Source organism: Micromesistius poutassou (genome assembly GCF_964030765.1).
Source record: "Micromesistius poutassou genome assembly, chromosome: 9".
Classification (NCBI taxonomy): Eukaryota; Metazoa; Chordata; class Actinopteri; order Gadiformes; family Gadidae; genus Micromesistius; species Micromesistius poutassou.
The window spans coordinates 4,873,962-4,889,194 of NC_140279.1; the positions used below are offsets into that span (position 1 = coordinate 4,873,962).

Genomic DNA, 15,233 nt, shown 5'->3' on the forward strand with positions numbered 1-15,233 from the left:
GCGGTCTGACTTGCAGTTTCAGAGAAGATGCAACAGGTGGCAGGCTACTAATAATACCACCCATAACAGCCGCTGGCTGGACACGCCTCTGGCGTAAGTGATGACGTAAGTGGGCGAGTGCCGCGCGCACATGTGGTTTGTTTACAAATAAAAGTGAAAGAAAATGTCGGTTGTGTGGGAGTATTTCACTGTCTCTGAGAAAGATCAACGATATGCAGTTTGTAAGACATGTTCCAGTGACATTTCACTCGAAACCCTTTTTGCTTCGAAACCCCACATCCCCCACAGCGGAGAAAGGTTGGTCATCTAATGCAATGAACTCCATCACCTTGTTAGTGATCCCTTTAGCTTTGGCGCTGTCCGTGGGGATTTTTTTCCCTTTCTCAAATGCTGTGGTTATCGACTGAGTCTTGCTGGTGGTGGTTTGTGCTTTCTTGGTGTCCCGTTAATATCTCTGTTTTTTATCGGCTTTCAGGTAATCATTGTACACTTCTCCATGTCTGCTTTTCAAATGGCTGATGAGATTTGATCAGTGTTTGTAATAACACAATTTTTTCAGTAAAGGGTAATATAACTAATTACTGTTTCCGTTGTTACAACGCCGTTACCGTTACTGACCGTTAAATGCGGTGCGTTACTATGAATTGATTGAATAAACTGCGTAATCCGAATGCACCCCTGGCTGCACAAACAAACTGCTAGTAAGGAGACCGGCTGGTTTAACGAGACAAGCGATTATGATTGGCTAAGGCAGAGTTATGTTTCATGGTAGCCAATCGGAGCCAGTGTTTTTACACACAAGCCAGGATATGAGTGCCACACGCACACGCACACACGCACACACAAACACCAAACATATTTGATGAAGCAGTAGAAATGGCGAGTCCGGAGCAATCCGATGAAAAGTTGTCATTTTCAATTCATTGAGGTCATTGAGGTTTGTTTTTAGTTCCACTTACTTCACATTAAATTACACTTGCAGTAAGTGACTGCCTGACTACAATTGCAGTAAGTGACAGCCTGTTTACAATTCCCAAATCTGTGGCGCTACTTATTTGAATTTAACTACACTTGTAGTGTAGTTTAACTACACTTGTAACTGTTGGTTTACAATTGTACTAATTAACTGCCTGTTTACAATTCCCACATCTGTGGTGTTCCGTTTCATATTCAACCCACACTGAGTGAGTCAATAAAACTCCCTCAAGATCACTTGGTCTAGTATTTGCTTATTAAGTACATTTGGTATGAATGATGTGCCATTCCATTTTATAATCTCATTTAACTTCAATTGGAGTGGATTTAAAATAGAATTTTAAAAGTGCAATTAATCGCGAGTTAACTCACCAATACTATGTGATTAATCGCGATTAAACTTTTAATCGTTGCCCAGCCCTAATATACATATATAAAACCATTGCAGCAACGCCCTGTTCATAGGTTTGGACACTGCTGAATGATGTTCAGAAAGAAGAGATCTGAGCGGTCTGGATCGCTGGACCCCTTCAATACAACGAGGGTTGACAGCATCACACTGAATGACAGCCAGACATGAGGCTGCTGTTGGAACATGCAGGTCAATTGAGCTCTTCAGAAATGGCACAGCATCAATAAGTCAAGCTCGACACTATGCATCCACTGTCATCTGGGAGAAAATGAATGGGAGGGAGGGAGGGATCTGTGCACATTACTTTCCAAAAAAAGTAACAAGATGTACAGGGTAAAACATGGTGAAGTTAAAGGTAAAGTTTCCAAACATACTCGGATTTATTCAGTACAAGACTGTTTACCAGAATCCTCTGCCTGACACCAAAACTCATTTCTTTGATTGATTAACAATTGACAGTTTTACACAGAGTACCTGAAAATATATATGGCTAATCGCGGCTCAGTGCGCTTATTTTGGGACCCTTTGGGACCCCGCCCACTTTTGGCGGTGGAAACGCGAACCGTACCGCACATAATCCCACTGCACCCCTCGGTGGAAACGGGCCAAAAGGCTGAGAAGATTAAAGTTGTACATTTTGACGAAATAATGCATTGCGTCCCGTTGACGTTGAATTGAAATAGCAAATAAATCGGCCGTTTACTCACAGCCGCTGGGCGCTCCCGGGCTCAACGGGTGTCCACCGGGGTTGAGGGTCACGCTGAAAGCCTGGTGCAGGACGTCCCGGTCGGGAGGGGCGTCGCACGGGTCCACGTAGAGCAGGGCCCCGCCCAGGCCCCACTCTGACAGCAAGGACATCTGGGGGACATGAACACTATTATTTATTCATATTTTTTGGTTAAACAGATCTGTCCACGTTGCCTGCAGTCACACCTAGGGTTTACCCTGGGGTATTCATAAAGAGTTATCTTCACATCTATTTGGCGTGCATATTTGGCAACATTTGGCAAAATGCCTCAAGATTGCCTAAAGAGAGGGAGAGAGAGGGATACAACTTTAGTGTGTGACACGGACAGACAAACATGGCCACTGGGGCATATATCGACACAAAAGCCCCCAACCCACACACACACTACACTACAATACCCAAGACATGTATCTGTTATGCTTGGCATGCTGTGAGAGTGCTGTTGTGTGAGTGTGCACAACAATGGCAGCAGGATCACATCAAGATCACAACATCACACATCAACAACATCACTCACCTCTGTAGCGTGCGCGCGCGCACACACACACACACACACACACACACACACACACACACACACACACACACACACACACACACACACACACACACACACACACACACACACACACACACACACACACTCAATCACTCTGGGAGTTACCCCGAACGACAGGAAGAGTAGATAGAATAGTATCGGCATAACAGAGAGGTCACATGCATTGTGATGTTGGAATTGAACAGCTCTTTACCAGACATCTCGGATAAGAAACAAAGAGTGAAATCTCATCTTAAACCAAAACTTCCCTTCCAGAAGAGGAAAGGGGAGTCATTGAGAGTGCGGCGGTGACAGGCATACCTTGGATGCATTTTGATCGTCTGGGTTAACACCTTTAAGCACAAGCCATACGACCACAGGTTGACGGGATAAATATTCAACCCAGGTGCTCTCACAGTGGCTTCCCTATCTAAAGTAGCAGATGTGCTGAAATTGCGACCAAACAAGTCAGGCAGCTGGGCATCATGGAAGGCAATGCAAGTGCTGTCCTGGATGCCAGCCACTGCCTGCCAGCTTGGCTCTGTCCTTCACCACAGTGAAAAGGGTCTGCTGGTATGTGGGCTGCACGCATGCACACACGCACGCACACACGCACGCACGCACACACAACGCAAATGAACACGCATCCTCACAATCACTACACAACATTCACATGCATTGAAATACCACAATCCCTCCCACTGTCACATACATTCCAATTTGAGATAATATTATAAAATAATTTCTGACCCATGTGCATTTTGCACTAATATATATTGCTGTAATGATGTTTGAGCTATAAGCAGAAAGGGCTGAATATGATGGCCCTTTATCTTGTAATGGAGCACTTAGGATAATTATTAATCATTAGGCCATCATAATATACACCATCATCCCCTCCTGCCAACTGAGACGCAGAGCATTATGGGATATATCATTACATCAAGAGGTCAAGAGTTGCCGTCAATTTTGTGTCATTAAATTTGTTATGCTTTTCGTTTGGGCGACATGGGGTATTTTTGCTGAAGGAATGTATGGTGCCCCATACTATTTAAATAGGACTCATAAATGCTACAATACAACAGGAACTTTAAAGCAACCGAAAAATATATTGACAAACTTTCTTCAAAATTCTGCTCAATACACGAATGTCAGCAATATAACCAACTCAACTCAATAAACATCAGCACCTTTGAAATGAAAGAACACTAATTGTCTGCCCGTTCACAGCTCAAGAGGATGCAGAATGCTGTAAATCCAATGATCTCAATTATACATACACATCATCATTTTGAGGGTTTCATTCAAAATTATTATTAATATATACTTAAATTATATACAACAATATAATAATTTGTAACAATAATAATGTCACTATTTTGTGTGTACTATGTGTGTGTTTGTGGCCATGCATCGGTGCAATATGTTGCTTGGAATTAGAGCTGATTGGAGTGCACAGCGATGGCTGTCCAGTTGCAATCATGTAGGTGTAAACAGTTATTAAAGATTTGGATTGAAATCAATTTGAGCATGGTGCATGGCCAACCAATGGTTCTCAGAGCAGACAGATCTACAATACAGACCTTGTTTACCGATTTGATATGGGTATGTGTGATACCATATCAATAACACAAACACATCAATATCGCAAACGCATGCACATTCAATTCCAAGGTGGAAAAAATGTAAGGGCTTTTAAGATTCAAAGCATGGCACTAACTTGTTTCCATAGTCACATAAACAAGCACACACACACACACACACACACACACACACACACACACACACACACACACACACACACACACACACACACACACACACACACACACACACACACACACACACAATTACGTTTTAGCTAAATACGTTTAGAATGGTTTGTGCAACAATGCATACAGCTATTCCACGTTGAATGACAACTGTCTAATTAAATGTCTGTCTAATCTGGGTTTCATTCATTCGCTGTCCTGTTAAGGACAGTGTGTGGGTGAGTGTTTGTTGCTTTGTCTATGTGCATGCGTGCATATCTGTGTATACGTGTGACCACAGCACATTTTTAAATTCAAATTGACGCGTAAATTGCTTAGAGCAGAGTACAAAAAAACGAAGAACACAAAACACTGTACCATGACAAACATCCTCGGGATAATAAACCCGCTGAATCCATTATCTACTCACAAATGTTATCTGGAGTGAGCGATCGAACAGGCGGGTCCACTCAGACATCACTGCAACAAATAGACCAGCAAGGGGACGACATGCAAGCGGCACAGGGTACTTGGTTATGATAAATGGAGGGGACCGTATGCTATGACAATGTGTGAGAGAGGCCCAACACGCTCTGTCTCCTGGATTTCTAATTCATGAAACAGCAGGATGGTTAAGATTTGGTTTGCAAATGTGTAAATGGGAGACGGACAGGCAAGCACTACGCCATATCCAACATGATGGCTATTACAACATATAGAGAGGATTCCTAATATTCACTGGTGTGTTTGTACCTTTGTTTTTCAGGGTTTCTTTGCAGGTTCATGCTAAAATGATCTTCTCCAGATTTTCAATTGTATTATCCCACAAACCAACAGAAGAGGGGCATTATTCATGTCATTATCCCATTTTGGCGATCTTTTGTTTCTCTCACCTTGTAAAGCAGGGGCGCTTGACCTAGTTTCACCAGCGCTATCCGGCCGGTGAGATTGACGTTTCCGCTGGCCCGCCTCAAGCGATCAGCAGTGCCGTACTCAACGTCCACCACCTCTGCCTGCAGGGAGAGTCACACAGACAGAACAATGGAGACATAGAGCGGGCGTTTCAGCCTTAATAAAGCTAAACTACAGGGGGCTGAAAGGTGGCAAGAAGGTGGATACACACTCCCATGGATCTCCTTTACATTGATTTACATTTTCCGCTTCATCACCATTACGAGTGTCCTTGTAATTGCAACAGACTTGAGCGAAGCGTTCATCAAATTTTGCTGACCGCAAGTGTGTTTCCTATCAGTGTGTGTGGCTGGGGGTGGCGTTGGTGCTCAAGGCCGACGATGCATGTTTGTGTGGAGAGGAGATGTCACCGTCGCCACAATTAAAGTGACCCAGAAGTTGTGCGAACGTCAAACACTATTTTCTGTCTCACGACCAAAGTCTCATTCCCCTCGCTCTCTCCCGAAGTCTCTCTTTCTGTAATCCTTGCTCTCTCTCTCTCAGATTCTCTCACTCTCTCTCCAATTCTCTCTCTCTCCCTAAGTCTCTCGCTCTCGTTCTCTCTCTCCCTATCTATCTCTCTGTCTAAGTGTTGCCATATCTCTTGATTTCTCTTGCTGCTACCAGCCAACCCCTCCCCCATCCTCTCTTCCATTCTCCATCACCTGGTCTGATTCATTTTTCATGTGGCCTGGGGGTGAGTGTTACGCGATGCTGCAGATAGAAAGAGAGCGAGAGAGAGAGAGAGAGAGAGAGAGGGAAAGAGAGAGGAAGAGATAGAGAGAAAGAGACGGAGAGAGAGAGAGATAGAGAGAGAAAGAGAAGGGGATAGAGAGATAGAGCCCAACTTGGTTGCATCAGGGGAGAGTAGATGTGGAGAGGCAAGAAAAGAAGGGCGAGAAAAAGATTTATCGCCTCTGCCTGCATTTGCATCATAAAAGTCCTTCATTTAAACTGCGGCTTGTGGAAAAAGAACAGCAAATTGAAATACAGAAAGATTGGACCAGGCCCTGCCTAAATGGAATCCATCTCTCCCTCTCTTTATCTCGCTTATATCACCAATACACACGCACATGCATAACCACACACACATCGTGATGTTGTGTGTATACATGTGAGACACATTGATTGACAGCTACTATAGTAAATACATCGGATCAACATTCGGTTCTCGTGATATAATGCAATAACAAGGTTTCTGTACATTTTCTGTATACAATCTCTCTCTCTCTCTCTCTCTCTCTCTCTCTCTCTCTCCCTCCCTCTCCCTCCCGCTCTCTCTCCCTCCCTCCGTCCGTCCGTCCGTCCGTCCGTCCGTCCGTCCCTGATCCCAGTCATGTAACATACTGCATGTATTAATATAAGTGCTGAATGTGCATTGAATCTCTCCACATTTCATAGGTGCGCATGTAGGTGGTGATACGAGGATGGATGGCCTTTACAGTCACCGCTAAAACAGCTGGACGGGGGGAAATACTCCTCAAGTGTCAAAACAAGTATTTCACCGCCAGCTGATGTTCACGGCATGGCCATTCGATCTGATAAGGGCTTACATCGGTGTGAACCGGAGTAGCAGAGACTGGGAGGGGGGAGGGAGATGAACCACACAGGAGAGCTAGAGATTGTGCGTGAGTAGTGAGAAATGAAAATAAAGCTTTTTTTTTTTTTTTTGCCAGTGAACGGGACGGGGCTTTACAGATTGTTTTCTCTGTTGGATGATGACAGACTGCCTCTTGCTGCGACCTATAATTCACCATTATCCCATCAAGCAGCTTAAGTGCCATCACAACCACAGTCTGTCATTATGTCAGACAGCACAGAGGAAGGGACAGCCATCCACAATTCCCTACAGCCCTTAGAGCTCGCTCGCTCTCTCTCTCTCTCTCTCTCTCTCTCTCTCTCTCTCTCTCTCTCTCTCTCTCTCTCTCTCTCTCTCTCTCTCTCTCTCTCTCTCTCTCTCTCTCTCTCATGAGATAGATAAAAGGGTACTGTAACATCTCACTAAAATAGTTTCCATGAATGTGTATCAACATGATGTGCTCCTCTGTCTATCGCTCATACGTAGATATGTAGAAGGGTACTAGAACATTTCACTAAAATAGGTTCCACAAATGCATCAACGTATGCGTTTGCTAATGCATTAACATGCTAGGGCTCATGATGTGGTACGCACGCTGTAAAAACATTTCGCACAAAGTCAATATTCAAAGTAAATATAATAGAGGACACACAAAGTGAGGGCGACAAACGGGGCTCCGTTGAAGGTGATTTGCCGTTTCCCCATCCTCTCTCCTCTTTGTCCTCAGACAAAGTGAGCACTTAAAAAGCCTCAGTGAGCTTTTACATTCTGTGATGTTGACTTTCATAATAAATGCTACACCCTTTTACCTTCCGTTGATCCTGTCCCACTGGGTCGGGGAAGGGAAGTGAATGTGTCCTTTTTTGCATCATCACTAGCTGTCCTTCATGTAACACAACAAAGGTTTGAGAGTACAGAGAAAGAGCCAAAGTGTGGAGAAATGGGTCAGCAGTTTTAGAGTGGCACATGTTGTTTTTAAACAGATTTTAGATTTAACCTGGATACACTGTTAAATATCAGATTTTTTTTTTAAATTATATAATACAGTTGTTTCTGCATGTTTGTAGCTTGTGTTTTTGCACTACAGTCGACAACGGTCAACTCCTTGCATGTGCAACTCCCGTGAACAAGCCGCTCTGATCCTGATGCACATCGTCTTACTGCCGGTCAAATCAACCAATAGCAGGTCGCTTAGTGGAAGACAATACAATGAGTTTGAGGAGGCCATGTCACATGGCGCATGGCGCATGCAGCGTGGGATATCTTTGGCCGATGTATGGCATGAGCCCCCGTCTGCAGCTAAACCTATCTGGTGAGTGGACAACGGTCAGATGAATGGCTCCAGCAGAAGGGTATGGAGGGGAATAGGGAGAGAAAGGAAGGGAGAGCTGGAAATGAATAGAAAAGGGTAACTTTTCCTCTGCCTTGTGTATATAGGATAGAATAGGAGTGTATCCTTAAAAAACATCAGCTCCACTCCCAACATGTCCTGCGTTCATGAAGAGATATGCTAGGTACATAGGATAGATAATAAAAAAAACCTTAATTATTTGGTATTTCTTTAATTTCCCTTATCTCTTAAGTGTGTGTTTATCTGAGCGAGAAGCTGAAAAAAAACAATACAAAAGCAATAACCTTCAACTTCTGATTGCCGAATGAACTGAAAAAAATAAACACATTGTATATACTACTATGATTGGTTGCAATCAGTGAAGATGGTCCTTTTCCCTTATCTTGAAGTTGATAAAGGACATGCCGTATCTATTGAGATGGAGAGAGAGAGAGAGAGAGGCCAGAGAGAGAGAGAGCAAGCCCGCAGGCCATTTGCTGTGTGAAACCCTCTTTCCGTTATCTATTGGAAAGATCGTTGTCTAGAGTATGACCCATTATACAACGTAACATATCAGCTCATGTGATTGACACACCATGCCCATGAAGATATATACAGGGACAATTGGCAATCAGAAACGTTTCCATAGATTGCACGGCTCCTGCTAACCGATTAAAACAATGTCAATGTTTCCTTGGCGGTTCACTGCTCAGAAAAGAGGCGGGTTCACATAATTGTATCCTATATGGGAATACATGTTTAACCAGAGGCATTCATTGTAATTGGAGCGGTTGCACCCATCCTAAAATAGGAACACAGAGAGCGATAGTATGAAAGTATGAAAACGGATAACAATATTAATATTAATGAGGCCATAACTACCAAGATAAGAATCCACTATTAATGCGAGGAAAATACTGAACCTTCAAAAGTTTCCAACAAAGATTTAGACGATTCAACCCAACATAAATGACAGCATCCACCCGAGCACATAAAGGCTTGAACCTCCAACCATTGTTTCAACACTTCCTTTGGAGCAGGCTCGAGGCATGCTGGGCTGTGGTCTGAGAAACCACAGCCCAGTCAAGCTGCAACACTTTCAAAGCTGGCAGCCCTTTGGCTGCAGCACCTTCTTCTCTTTTTTTTCAAACCGGTGCCCCTGCCTTTTATCCAGCCTCAGGGGAGAGCCAGGGAGACCTTATGACAATACAAAAGAGGCTGCACAGAGGGGTTCAAAGAAGGGGGAAGAAGAAGGTTAAATGAAGTAGTGCATGCACTAAGAGGAGGGGGGACGGTGGGTGGGCATGGAATTAATCAAATTGAAGCCTCCGGGCTTCAGTTTAACCTTTCCGTGCGGCCTTTGGTTACCTTAAGAAGGGAATAAAGTGCAGTTCATTTCAAGCTCCTTTCAAGTCAGTTTCCAGTCATTTAGCCGTGAACTGATCGTGACGTGAGCTCTGCCCCGCGGTGTCACCCAGGTGAGCCGGCCGTACGGCGCGGAGGCGCTGGACAACGCAGAGAGGGTGGGCTCAGATAGGGGCGGAGCTGCGTTGGCTCATGGAGAAGGGGAAAAACATGAAAGACGGGAGGTCCAAAGTAAGCAGAAGAAGAAAAAAGGCTTTTTTTGGTTTTAATCTTGTATAGGTTATAAAAATATATATAATGCAAAAAAAAATGTAGGGATTTGATCACTGTTTAATTCCAGGAAAATGGAAGGATGGGGAAAACAAAGTATGCTTAGTCATAGAGCCCTTATGGCAAATTAGACCATAAAGCCCCCCACTGTGAGTGGGGAGCACTGCTAAAAGGCCAGTTGTTTAATTAACGATGGCACCATGCAGAGATGTTCAGGGAAATAAAGCTTTGTTAATTAAGTTCAATGTATGGTCATGCCTGCACAATGTCTAGGCAGGAAACACATTCGTTTTCCAGTAATCAGTGAGGCTGGTGTTGAAGCTGGCTGGCAGGGCAAAAGAAAAATGAAACAAATAAATAGAAAAACCAATGCCTAAGACTTAATAGATAGCAATAGCAATATACATTCAACAGCATTACATTGTTTGTTACTTAAGATATGGGATATGCGATAGACCTGAATTATGGGGTAGGTATGGGATATGGGAAAGGCCGGAATAGGCCTGGGCTCAACATATCGCTAGAGTTCAAACTGGTGTGCCTTCTGAGGCAAACAGGTTACCCACCATGTAATTGAAGCATTGCGGTGGACGCAATGCTTCAATCTGTTGGGCGCTCACGCCATAACGCTCCCCACTCTGTTCAATCAGTAGACTTTCGCTCTATTTCAGTGGGTTTTTTTGGGCTGCGTGGGTTCAGTGAATTCCGCTCAGGTGGAACATCATTGAAGTGGGTGTGCATCATGTATAATACGTCACACACATCAATCACTTCATACTAGTTCAATGTTAGTTGCCATGCATCTTGTTTTCCCTCTGCAGCATTTAAAGGTGACATATTATACCGCCAGGTGTGAGTGTGATTATCCGTTACAAGCCGTTTGGAAAATCGGCCTCTTCTGACATCACAAGTGGGCGTGTCCACCTAGATGTATGACGGATAGATGAGCAACAATCGCTACAGTCCACTGGGTAGGCTGGTGGACTGATCTATCCAGCACACATCTAGGTGGACACGCCCACTTGTGATGTCAGAAGAGGCCGATTTTCAAAAGGCTTGTAACGGCTAATCACACTCACACCTGGTGGTATAATATGTCACCTTTAAATCCACCAGCCTGGTTAGTAATGGTGTCAGGGACACAACCACAACACAAACTGAACACCACACGCGTTCATGTTACCGTACCTCCAGACTCCCCACCGCCGAGTAGGCGGCGTAGGAGGGCTCTGGGCGGGGCACGTAGCTGCCGCCCGGTTGGTCGCACGGCGTGCCACAGGGCAGGAAGCACTGGTTGATTGAGCCGTCTGTTATGGTGTTGGGGGCGGGGCCGGGCAGGCTGAGCAGCACCGTGTGATTGGACAGGCGGACGTCCCTCAAGCCGAGTCCCACCCACTGCCTGTAGAGGAACCTGGCCCAGACCTCCTCCCCCACCCCGGCGTCCGGGAGGCTGCTCAGGGCCCTGGGGGGAGGGTGGGAGAACACACAGAAGAGACCATGAACACGTTACTCTAAAGCAGATGGGTTTCCTTCTCCACACCCCCACGACAATTGTGCAGATCTGTGGTAGGAAAAATGTTAAACTGTTGAATAAATAAATGCATGCATACATACATACTACAGTGAGCGAGAATTGGTTTATGGCAATTTTCCAGCTTTTAGCAGACCTTATTATTTTTTTCCTAATGGGTTCAGCAGTAGAATCCACACTGTCGGCCATCGTTATTTTATAGCCCTTCCCCCCAGTGTCTATTTAGTGCACTTTCCAGCAATTATACTAGACCTTGGATTTGGCAAATGGTAATGGTCTGTAGAACCTGTGGGAAGGTCGTTGTATGTTAACCTACTGATTAGCAATCACCTTATAGCCATTTGCCGGTAGGGGTTGTTCTTTACTGGCTTTCCATCTCTGCTTGCATCCAGGCCAACGCAATACTTTATGATAGAGCAGTACATAAAACCACTCCTCCTCGCATGCAAGCATTGGACAGGCTCCAAACATGGAAACCTCTACTCGTCCAACTCTGGCACTGCAATGGTGGGGATGAGGACTCTTTGGGTTACACCAAATGACACTCAAAAGCCACTCAACGTTTTCACACAGTAATGACAAAAAACCCACTACGACCTACTCCATGTACACAAGCAGGGGGTAGAAACGTTGCTGATAATGCCTTGAACCAGCCAAGGCACGGTAAAACAATATCTTTGCTGTACCAACTAAATCCAGACAGGAGAGAGTGGAAGAGGGCATTGCTGCATTGAATTATAATAATGATTGGCCTGGTTTATCTCCTTCCTTCCTTCTATTAGGCTGCTACTCTCATTTTGTCTCCTGGGAGCATTCACACAGATGAATGCCTGTGTGCCCAGGGGAAAGGCCTCTCTCTCGCCCTCTGATCTCTGAAGCCATTAGGGTGTCACCCGCCAGTGAGACAGCGGGCCTGTCCTACCCAGAATACACCTCGCATTGGGAAACATGGGGAACCAAGCTCCAGATCACCATCACACTAGCAGCGGCCGCCTAGCATCCAGCAGAGCAATTTGCATGAGCAACTACCGTGAATAAGCTCCACTGAAGCAGCTCACCGACGGGCTCAGAGGCTGGTGTGTCCTACCTGCAAGGTCTCTGACAAGAGGATGTTCCCAGCTACAGGGAAGCAAACACATCTGTTTAGAGTAAACAGATGTGATTGAGAGGACAACAAATAGGTGTTAGTCTCAATCAGACATCCAAATTCTTCATGTTGACAATAACAACGTATCTTAAGTCATTTAATATATATCAAGGCATTCAGTGAATAAACAGTGTGTGCATGTTAAAAATGCTTGTAAACCAAACAAATGGCAGCACCCAATTATCGACTGAAGGCCGAAGTTGGCAAACGCTGTTCTCCAAAAAAGAACTTCCACCAAAAACAGCCCACCACCATCAGGGATTGTTGGTGTTTCTCAGGGCCTGTGGCATTTGTCCACAGACACTGCAAATCTATGTCATTGTCTTTTCTCTAATAACAGGAGAGAAATGTCAATACATTTGAGCCTCTCATTTCCGAAGTCCCTCTTGTTTGGCTGTATTGGTTTACTCTCTTTATTGCCTTCACCCCAGGGAAGGGCAGGGCTCAAAAGTTCAGCAATAAAGACGACTTTCCACAAAGGACCAATTGCCGTTCGGTGGAGATGAAGAATTACCTGAGAAATATAGTATGTATTAATATTTATATAAATGTAATAAATGGGAAAGCACAATGAATAAATTATTTTTGATACAAATCTGTCGTTTGTATTATCACAATATATCCTCCTTATTTACTTAAACTTTGATTTAATGCTTGTTGAGCCTAAATATTCACAATAACTTTCCATGTTGTGTGTTAGCTACATTTTGCCTCTCTGTTACACACAAATGTGTGGTCTGTGTGCATGTATGTGTGTGTGCCTGGATATGTAGCGAGCAACAGCATAACTCTCTATTACAGTATCGAAAGTCAAATGGTGTATGCCAGGTGCATACAATGTATTTACAGGTAAAATCACAGAAAAAAACAAATTAGCAAGTAAGCCTATAGGGCAAGCAATTTTTAATGAGAATTTTGTTAATCGATTATAATTATGTTTTCAATAAGATAAATGAAGAGAATAATTGGGGTGGAAAACTGTAGCCACACTGGCTTCTGGTGATGAACGCAAGTGTTAAACACAGGCCAGTAAAAAGTAAAAAAAGGAAAATGCCTTAATATGATGAGTTGATTAAATGCCTGTCTCCGGCAGTCCATCTGTTCTCATGCCGAGCGGTGCGTCTACACATCCCCAAACACACTTTAGCAGTTTCACCCAAGAAATTACAGATTTTTTTTTTTTATCCTCCTTGTCATGGCTTAACAGATGCAGATAGTTCCACCAAACCATTGTTATGCCAAGTCTGTCAAAAGTCTGTACCAAATGTAATGAATCTCTTTCACAGTGATTAGAAAACGGTTGCATAAAAAATGGCAGACGTAATCGTTCACTGAATTATGTGGGAAAAAAACTAAAAACAAAGCATTGTTTCATATATGATTTTGAAATACCAATAGTGCAACTTTGAAAAGTGAACAACTCATTGCATCCCTTGAAAATCTCGAACGCAAAAGGCTTAATTAAATCATTCAACACACAAAAAAAGGCAGTATTGTTATCGTTGATCGTGAGGCCATACTAGCATCTGGAAAGTCGGGCCTGCATTGTTATTCAGTTCACGTAATCATAATGTGTAAGGTGCATTAGCATCAGAGTGGAGAGAGAGAGAGATAACTCACACATCCAGCTCCTGGAAATAATTGCCTTAGTGGGCACTCTGTGTGAAGCAGCGGGCCCAGCTGACACGGAATACGGAGCCCGCTGTTGTCACCGCCGCTCTCCATTGCTCACAGATAATATATTCTCATTTTAATAGCTTCCTTCATTTGTTCGGAAGACAAGTGATTTTCTCTGTTCCCAAATGCGTTAGTCACGACGGATTTCCCTCGTCCCATTTGCATTAGTCACATGCCCGCGACGCGTGAGCGTTTTGCCGCGTTGGGGGCCGTCGCATGGATACAGTGGACCGCATGGCCTTTAATGCAGGGCTGCGAGGGAAAGGCTCTGTGTGTTGAAAGGCTCTGTGAAAGGCTCTCTGAGGGATTGGTTGATCAGGTTTGCCAATAATTAATACACAAAGGTGGAGAGAGGGGCGATAGGTAGTATAGCATAGGTGATGTATAGACTGCAGTGGATTGGATGGCTGGAGGTGCCGCGCTGGAGTTCATGTTAGGTGAGGGCCAGGGCTTTAGCAGAGGTGTCAGGGCTGACAGATGTAGTCTGTGCCATTCATGATTCATGCCTGTACAGACAACGTAGTGGCGCGGCCATGCGTAAAGCGAGCGGAGATGAGACAGAGTCAATATTAATATGATGTGTTTAAGTCCAACACTTTTTGAACACACGTTCAACCTGCCGTGAGAAGAAAAGGGTACGTGTTCAGAGTAACGCATGAAGGTAACGTCACATGAAACCGTAGAATGCTGTGTGTCCATGTCGTTGGGATGACAGCAGAACCCTAGACCTTGCACATCTCATGGGGGTATGTGTTAATGTACCGTCAGGGGGAACATCCCTGGGAGTGTATTGACACCCTGGTGTTGAACGGGCTGGGGCCACATCTCAACCCAAAAGTCATAATGAGTCAATGATGAAATGGCTCACACAATCCATCCCTCTGCATAGCACTCCAGCCACAACAGGGATGAGGCACAAGGACGGAGCTATTCTCAGATGAGATAACTGGTGCCAGTTA

At 44.4% G+C, this 15,233-nt stretch overlaps 1 protein-coding gene across 1 annotated transcript in view; it reads right to left on the reverse strand.

Annotated features, from left to right (window-relative positions):
- Window positions 1–15,233, reverse strand: part of naaladl2 (N-acetylated alpha-linked acidic dipeptidase like 2) — a gene marked incomplete at its 5' end in the record, with an annotated part of 152,218 nt that overhangs the window by 110,394 nt on the left and 26,591 nt on the right. The window contains 3 exons of the mRNA XM_084473538.1: window positions 2,095–2,245; window positions 5,318–5,437; window positions 11,108–11,381. Of these exons, the coding sequence (XP_084329664.1) occupies window positions 2,095–2,245; window positions 5,318–5,437; window positions 11,108–11,381 (545 nt within the window). The remainder of the gene's footprint in view (window positions 1–2,094; window positions 2,246–5,317; window positions 5,438–11,107; window positions 11,382–15,233) is intronic.